Source organism: Rhagoletis zephyria, unplaced genomic scaffold (genome assembly GCF_001687245.7).
Source record: "Rhagoletis zephyria isolate East Lansing unplaced genomic scaffold, Rhagoletis_zephyria_1.1 Rzeph_scaffold_02983, whole genome shotgun sequence".
NCBI classification, from domain to species: Eukaryota; Metazoa; Arthropoda; class Insecta; order Diptera; family Tephritidae; genus Rhagoletis; species Rhagoletis zephyria.
The window spans coordinates 32,669-42,108 of NW_016160067.1; the positions used below are offsets into that span (position 1 = coordinate 32,669).

The 9,440-nt window shown below is 33.5% G+C and overlaps 1 protein-coding gene across 1 annotated transcript; it reads right to left on the minus strand.

Annotated features, from left to right (window-relative positions):
- Positions 1–3,623: 3,623 nt before the first annotated feature.
- LOC108368166 (uncharacterized) lies at positions 3,624–4,250 on the minus strand. Its single transcript, XM_017622954.1, has one exon. The coding sequence runs from the start codon at positions 4,248–4,250 to the stop codon at positions 3,624–3,626; it is 627 nt and encodes a 208-aa protein (XP_017478443.1).
- Positions 4,251–9,440: the final 5,190 nt, after the last annotated feature.

A 9,440-nucleotide genomic window follows, 5' to 3' on the forward strand; every position in this document is an offset into this window, starting at 1 on the left:
GAATTATCTCGGGAATTAACTGCAGTTGATCCGTATTAAGTCCTAGAGTTAATTCCCAAACTTAACTGGGATCAAGGGAATTTTCGATGACAGCACTGACCAAAACTCAGAGAGCGTAGAATACAGGGAAAATGCGAAAATAGCATGGACCTATAAATTTTCATCGGTAATGCAGTCACCATACTAATTCAAATAGGAATCCAATTTAAAATGTATAAGAGCTTATTTCGGTGACTGCATTACCGACGACAGAGTGGATGTCTATGCTAGTTTTGCAGTTTCTTTGTGTTCTAGATGCGTACAACAAGCCTGTAGGTCCTAGGTTCGATCCTCAGTTGGAGCGATTGCCAAAAAATTTTGTTTTTATTATTTCTTTTATTTTTCTAAATTGTATTTGATTTATATATTTNCATTTTCATCGGTAATGCAGTCATCATACTAATTCAAATAGGAATCCAATTTAAAATGTATAAGAGCTTATTTCGGTGACTGCATTACCGACGACAGGGTGGATGTCTATGCTAGTTTTGCAGTTTCTTTGTGTTCTAGATGCGTACAACAAGCCTGTAGGTCCTAGGTTCGATCCTCGGTTGGAGCGATTGCCAAAAAATTTTGTTTTTATTATTTCTTTTATTTTTCTAAATTGTATTTGATTTATATATTTAATTGCTTTTTATTTTATTTCCGTTTGTTTTATTTTATTTCACGTTTTTATTTTATTATTAGTTAACTTAAATTTTTAGAGTTTAATTTTACTAAAAAAGTCAAAAAACTTTAAAAAATATAGAAGTTATAATTGAATCAATAAAAAAATTAAATGAATATTCTACTGGCCGTGGGACTCGAACCTACGACCTCGCGGCTCGTTAATNATTTATTTCACATTTGTATTTTATTATTAGTTAATTTAAATTTTTAGAGTTTAATTTTACTAAAAAAGTCAAAAACAACTAACTAAAACAAAAATTTTAAAAAATATAGAAGTTATAATTGAATCAATAAAAAAAAAATTAAATGAATATTCTACTGGCCGTGGGATAGGAACCTATGACCTCGCGGCTCGTTAATCCGCATTACTGCCGTCTGTCAAGGCACAATTTTGATCAGATCAATTGTGGCGTTAATCCGAATCTACGCTGCCGTCTGTCTATGCTTATACTCATACTTAACAACATGCCTGACGCGCAAAAACTTCAGCTCTGCTTGGATTGATGTGCAAAGAACTGAGAAAAATAAGTGCGCACATTAAAAAACTCCAAAAATATCTACGTAAAGAGCCTTGAATAAAGTATTTCCTGTTTGAATAGCGAAAGTTCATACCAAACTCTCAAATTGTAAATTTTCAAGTCTTAAAAAAGTTTACGTGAAGAGCATTGCATACAGTATTTCCTGTTTAAGTCTTAAAAAAGTCTACGTGAAGAGCATTGAAAAGAGTATTTTCTCTTTGACTGAAGAAACACTCAAAGAGTAAAGTTTCGAGTACAAAAAAATTGTTGTTTCTCTCTACGTTTCTCTTCGTGCAAAGTTTTGATCTACAAACCGCTTGTTCAAGTTTTTATTAAAATAAGTCGAAGAAAATCTCTAAATAGGCAATTTCGCAAAAATGGACGTCTTGGCATTGAAGCTTCGCCAGAAACAAGTCCTCCAGAAATGGAATATCATATTGGTCGAAAAGCGGTAAGATGAAAAACATATTTCCAGTTGATTTTCATCATTCAACCCAAAAACGATATAGGCTTGAAAACAAAAATCATAAACCCGAATTCTCCTCGAAAAATTCATAGTGTGCAAAAGAGAAGGTATCGCCACTGTGAAACTTCATTTTTCAGACATTGTCCTTTTCTTTTTTAACCAGTTTACAACACAGTTTTCTCAGGACTCCATCTTTACGAGCACGATTGAATAAAACGCCAGTAAATAAATGTCAACACAGGAAAATTTAAAGAGGTATATAACTTCAAAAACGCAGTATTTTTTTATCTAGCGAAATTCCAAATGATATGACTAAGAGCGTTCACAATTTTTATGAAGACAAATCCTACTTCGAAAAGAGAATGCGAAATTGCTGTAAACATTAAAATTTTAAGAGGTGTGTAATTATGCTTGTTGTTGACTATCCTGCAAGAACAGTGACTATCATTTGACAAATCATTTGAGTGGCAACACTGATAGAGATTTCTTTCACTGGCTACCTACAAGTTTCTATAAAATTCTAAAGGGCAGTGTGAAAAAACTGATGTAAGCACGTACATGTACATGTGATCTTCCGTCTTCCTCCAACTTATGGCCTAATATATTGGTCTCATTTTAACCAACGCAAAATTTGCAAATGTGTTAATAAAATAAATGAGAATGTGTTAGTTTCCATCCCACAATTCTTGTAGGGTAATTACTCAACAAAAAATTATTGATTAATCGCTCTGAATGAAGAGTGTTTATAGAAATCTAAAAGTTTGCATTAGAAGAGGATTTTTACTAATCATGAAATTGAAGAAAAAAGAGTATAGAGAAAGAAGCTTTTAAAAATATGTCTACATGCAGAGCCTTATAAATCCTTTTTGGAATAAATGCTCTTTATTCAGAGCCTTATATAACCCTCATAAGAGCACAGACTATTAGAAGAGCCTTGGGCGGTTTGTACTTGCGAGCTTTCAAACTTAAAGCGGGGTTATCCAATTGAAAAATAAACGCAGCTGATTTAGCTTAATTGGTAGTTTATTCGTAATACTATTATTTGCGGTTGGTAAATTCAGCTAAATGTATAAGACTTAGGCGGTTTGCGAGCGGTAGCTTTTCACGTCAAAAAACGAAGTGTCCAATGTAAAGTTACAAGCAAGGCGAATTTATATAAGGTGGTGTTGTTTCATCAGTTGTGACTAGTGTTTGATTGTCAAAATTTTGTATTTCGTTAGTGAGTGAGTGAAAACGTGAGTGTTTGTATTTTCTATCGCCCTTTTTCATTCGGGAAGAATAGCTGAAATTGGACAATGGCCCGCTAAAAGCAAAAACAAAATTCAAGTAATTGTTGTATTTGTTCAATCGATACCACCTTATATGTATTCGCCTTGGTTACAAGAATACAAAAGATAGTTACGATGCAGTGGTACGAAAGCAAGTAGAAAGCAAATAAATATCAAATGACAATCGTTGTTAACTCTTGTGTTGCGTCACAACATTAACCCTTGTGAGGGCGTGTATATTAACACTGGTTTAAAAATTCAGTATTAGCTTATTCGAACTCAACATACCATACCGCCGCCCTTGAACTATCTTGATATGTTCAACAAAAATTACATCGATAGAATGGAAAAATAGATGAAAATATTATATATAAGATTATTCGTTAAACTTATTTTCTACAAGTCTTCGCAAAATAGATCTCCTTTCGTTGGTAGAGGACAAATTTTCGCTATAGGTCTAACATATTCTCCATTAGAGGTCTTCAGCGTAACTACTCTTACATGTCCATCAGCTCCAGTTTGGCATTTCAGGACTTTGCCAAGGACCCATTTTGTTGGAGGAGTAGGCTCATTGAATATAGCAACCATGTTACCTACTACGATACTACGTGAGAATCGAAACCACTTGGAATGACGCTGTAAGCTCACCAGGTATTCGCCCCTTCAACGACGCCAAAAATGCTGTCGTATGGCAGAAATTACCTGCCAACGTTGATGGAGATTTCCACAGAACCCTTTACCCTCAGGTGCTGGGAGTGACTTCGACGGCTCACCTATGATAAAGTGTCCGGGAGTCAATGCCTTGAGGTCGCCTGCACTTTTCGGATTTTCGCATATCGGACGGGAGTTTACACAGGCCTCCACTTCGGTAAGTACCGTGCTGAACTCTTCGAAAGACAGTAAAGTCTCACCCAACGCGCGTTTCAAATGGTACTTTATGCGTTTGATACCGGTCTCCCAATATCCTCCCATGTGAGGTGCAGCCGAGTGATGAAAATGCCATTCGATATTCGAATAAGCAAAAAACGAGCGGAGTGTGTCGTCTGCCATACACCGTTTGAAATTGTTGCGCAACTCCTTCTCAACGCCAACGAAATTCGTGCCATTGTCAGAGAACATCACCTTGCAGTATCCTCTACGGTTTATGAATCTTTTAAAGGCGTTGAGGAATGCCAATGAAGTCAGGACACTCACGAATTCCAAATGCATAGCACCGGTGCAGATACACACAAACGAGCAGATGTAGCCCTTGGTGGCTTTCACTCCGCGGCCATGCGTAAATTTATACATGTTGGACCTGCGAAGTCGACTGCACTGCGAGTGAAACAGCGGGCATAAGTAGACCTAGAAGCAGGTAGATCCCCCATTGAATATTGAAATTGCGATTGAGACCACGGTTGCCAACCGTCCCGTTTTCGGCGGGACTGTTCCGGATTTAATACCTATGTCCCGGTCCCGATCCCGGTACAATACCTGCCGGGACGCAAAATGTCCCGGTTTTTGGCAAGAAAGAAATTTAGATATCTCGTTGTAAAAAATTAGAACTCTTTAAATATTTACATATCTATTTACTAATCGCCACTATACGACGTATGGTAAAAGTAAAGCTTGTAATTGTGTCCCGGTTAAAATGAATGAAGTACAAAGTATGTTCGATATTTTTTTGTTTGGAAGAAACTACCTTCAAATAAATTCCCAAAGATCAAAACGATTTTTTTGCTAACTTCAAACTGGCTTATTGTTATACTAAGATCTGCTTCAGTTGAAATCTGGCAGGTATTAAATAACAAAAAATAATAATTTAAATGTGAATAATTTAGTTGAAACTTTTTTAGAATCTTCTTTTATTTCTATTTAAATGAAAGATTTACAAATATTATTAGAATTAATTTCCACGCCAAAATACCCGTACTTTAGAGATGACACCCGCCATTAATACTTGGACATCTCTTTCGTTGATCGATAGGGATAAATCGATACAAGTAAATCCAAGTACGTACTCGATACTTTTCTGAATTTACTAAGTATTTTTGTACTCGATACTTTTTACTGCGATCCAAGTAGGTATCGGAAAAAAGGTACTTGTATCGGAAGCGCAAAACTTATTATGCTTCAGCATCTTTTTTGAAAAGCAACCCATTAGAGGAATTGAAAGATATGCGCAAAACATTTCCGCAGCTATATAAGCAAGCCCGTCTATATAGTGGTGTTGCCGTTGTGCGACTAAAGGAAAAATTTGACCCTTTTTGAGCGCCAATACGCTTTTCCANGGCAATTTGACCCTTTTTGAGCACCAATTTTGAAAATTTTGATTTGTTTACCCTTTTCCAAAATTATGTGCGACCTTTGCCCCTTTTCAGAAGCTTTTTTAGGAAATGTTAACAGAACCATGCTATTAAAAAATATTTCCAACTGTAAGTACGAAAAAATGCATCACTTAAAGTTTTTAAGGGAAATGTAACTCTTCTCGATTTATGTGTATGTTTGCAACCTTTTTTGTGAAAAGCTTGTCCCACTATTTTTCTTTTTAAATTCAACAAATTTATTCTTTTACTAGTAAAGAAAATCAAAAATAATATGGTGACCCTTTTTCTCGTTAATGAACCCTTTTTTTCTACTTTCTGAAAACTCACAACGGCAACACTGCGTCTATACATAACGGTTGTTGGGTCATATGTTCCTTGCGAGATGATCTATTAATCTTGTAAAAATGTATTCTATTGTTTTTTGAAATCAAATACTATAGAAAAATAATTGGTGTCTTAAATTTTTGTCTGAAACATTATTAAAAGATAAATAATCTCATAAAAATGCATATTTTTGGGAAAAAAACAATACAATTACTTTGAAAAATATGCAAAATCGTAGTCTATATATAGTACTCGATACCTTTCCGATACTGGGTAGGTATCGATACCTTGTTTGATACAAGTACAAGTACTGATTTGAATAATACCTTGATGGTATCGATTTATCCCTAGTTGATCGATTGAGCCTGTTTTCGCCACATTCTGCGGAACTGCGTTATTCTTGAAGTCGTGCATTTTGTTTTTTTAATTTTGATTTCATATGGGCCCAATAACGCTCGATCGTTTGCAGCACTGGGCAATTCGGAGGATTGGCCTCTTTTAGTACAATGTTGATTCCATTTTGTGTATAAAACTCTTTCGCTTTTTTTGCACAATGGCTTGTTGCCAAATTAGGCCAAAACAATACAGGTTCTCAGAATAACACTCCAAGTGCAACAATATGTTCAGAGAGATTGGGATTCCTTTTCAAAGTCCTTAGAACATCCTTCTACACTATTTTATTTATATTGCCTGATTTTCAGCCAGATTCCGTCTTTCTCTCAATGCTGCCATTTTTCTTGATATTTGACAATACATTTTGTACCGTCGACTTTCCAATTTTCGGCAATTTTACTAACCGATATAGGGAGATGTGTAGATTTTGCATGAATTCGTCCAAAATCGATTTTCTTTGCTGAAGTTCTTTGCTCTCCGCATCAATTATTTTTAAAGTTATGCATATGAAAATTAACTGTAATAAAAAACAAAGATTGCAAAATCAGCACACTAAATAAACGGCTGATCGAGTAGTCGATAACAAAGTTGTGCTATGTAGAGTACTGCCAGATTGNTTTTGTGAAAAGCTTGTCCCACTATTTTTCTTTTTAAATTCAACAAATTTATTCTTTTACTAGTAAAGAAAATCAAAAATAATATGGTGACCCTTTTTCTCGTTAATGAACCCTTTTTTTCTACTTTCTGAAAACTCACAACGGCAACACTGCGTCTATACATAACGGTTGTTGGGTCATATGTTCCTTGCGAGATGATCTATTAATCTTGTAAAAATGTATTCTATTGTTTTTTGAAATCAAATACTATAGAAAAATAATTGGTGTCTTAAATTTTTGTCTGAAACATTATTAAAAGATAAATAATCTCATAAAAATGCATATTTTTGGGAAAAAAACAATACAATTACTTTGAAAAATATGCAAAATCGTAGTCTATATATAGTACTCGATACCTTTCCGATACTGGGTAGGTATCGATACCTTGTTTGATACAAGTACAAGTACTGATTTGAATAATACCTTGATGGTATCGATTTATCCCTAGTTGATCGATTGAGCCTGTTTTCGCCACATTCTGCGGAACTGCGTTATTCTTGAAGTCGTGCATTTTGTTTTTTTAATTTTGATTTCATATGGGCCCAATAACGCTCGATCGTTTGCAGCACTGGGCAATTCGGAGGATTGGCCTCTTTTAGTACAATGTTGATTCCATTTTGTGTATAAAACTCTTTCGCTTTTTTTGCACAATGGCTTGTTGCCAAATTAGGCCAAAACAATACAGGTTCTCAGAATAACACTCCAAGTGCAACAATATGTTCAGAGAGATTGGGATTCCTTTTCAAAGTCCTTAGAACATCCTTCTACACTATTTTATTTATATTGCCTGATTTTCAGCCAGATTCCGTCTTTCTCTCAATGCTGCCATTTTTCTTGATATTTGACAATACATTTTGTACCGTCGACTTTCCAATTTTCGGCAATTTTACTAACCGATATAGGGAGATGTGTAGATTTTGCATGAATTCGTCCAAAATCGATTTTCTTTGCTGAAGTTCTTTGCTCTCCGCATCAATTATTTTTAAAGTTATGCATATGAAAATTAACTGTAATAAAAAACAAAGATTGCAAAATCAGCACACTAAATAAACGGCTGATCGAGTAGTCGATAACAAAGTTGTGCTATGTAGAGTACTGCCAGATTGAAGAAGAATGAAGCAGATCTTAAATTGCCAACATGAAGGCAAATTTATTGAATTCTCCTGAGTTTTGCCCGAAGCAAAGAGATTTTTTTTTGTTTTTTGTTGTAGTATCAACAATATTTTTATAAAAAATTCGCCGAAAATTTTAATTAAAAAATGTTGCATGCATTGTGAAAAATTCCTTGTGCCAATAATTTAGTGCGGCACTATCAGTGGCTCCTCCCCCCCCAAGACTGTGTAATATGTATTTTCATAATATTGAACTGAATATCGTGAAATATCATTACAATAATATATAACAGGTTTGTCCCACAAGCTACTTGTAGAAAAACTCGAGCAATGTTCAAACTGTGATCGTATATCAAAGAATATGTAACTCGAAGTGACTTTGAGAAGCTTAGGGAACAAACCTAATGAATGGATGCTTTTGAAAATTTTAATTCATGGAAAAAATGTGTCAAATTTCACTTGAGTTTGAAATTATAGCTGTGTGCTAAGCTCGAAGTATTGTGTTATTTAAGTAGGGCTATCAGTTTTTCGAATTCACTGAATTTTCCAAATTTTGAATTTATGTATTTAATTTTAAATTTTTAGTTTTTTAGTTATATTTTCGAATTTGTATTATTTTACACAGTTGAAAGTCACAGTAAGTTTGAATATTTTCACAAGTTCAAAAAAAAACGAGAATTCCAAAATTTTGAGTTTTTTAATATTATTAAATTTCTTGAAATTTTTTATTTTTAGGATAATTTCCAAAATTTCAAAAACTATCGAAATCCGGGAGATTCTAGAAATTTTGGTAAAACGAGAATATTTTCAAATGTACAAAATTATTGAGATTTTAGAAATTTTTATATTTTCCAAAATTTTGAGAATTTTATTTATCTTAAAATCCATCCTAAAATGTAAAAATGTGAAACATCACAAATTGTCGAAAAGTTATTATGTTCATGTACTCGTGTGTAAAAAATAGAAAATTCTTAGAATTCTAAAAGATATTAACATTTTTAAAAATTCCAAAATTGTTCCACTTCTCTGAACTTTTCCAAAATTTTGCATTGATATAACAAAGTTTGAGAATTTTAAATTTTTTGAAAACATCAACGTCCAAAAATTTTTTGAATCTTCAAGAATAACGAAAATTTTTTAAATATTCAAAATCGACGAAATATGAATAGGTTTCCAGCATTCGAAAACTTTTAATTTCGTTTGATCAATTTTGTATATTCGACACTTTTACTTAGAAAAAATTTGTTAGAATTCCTACAATTCTCAAAATTTTTTAAAAATAAAAAATTTCTAGAAATCTAGTATTCATCAATTTTGAAATTCCACTCAAGTTATTAAAAAGGGGAGCTTCAAGAAATTAAAAACTATCAAAACTCTAAAAATTTTAAATTGCGGTGATTTTTAAATTTATATATTACCTCTCAATACCATGATAAAAATACTATGAGGTAAAACCATGGCAAATAAAATAACTTTAAAATTCATTTTTTTATTATGCCCAATACGTTATACTGTGCGGCACTCCAATATACATGGGAAGTGATGTTATTTTTACAACGCTTTTATCAACTTGCAATGTTGTGTGTCCAGAAACTTTCAATGTTGTGGATCCAGAAACTTTCAATGTTGTGTGTCCGACACCATAAAGCTTTGCTTTGAAAAGTTCCTATAAAAAAGCATAGTGCATAG

What these genes read in the sequence shown, in the direction of transcription:
- LOC108368166 (XM_017622954.1), bottom strand. Translation starts at nt 4,250, where the DNA reads ATGTATAAATTTACGCATGGCCGCGGAGTGAAAGCCACCAAGGGCTAC.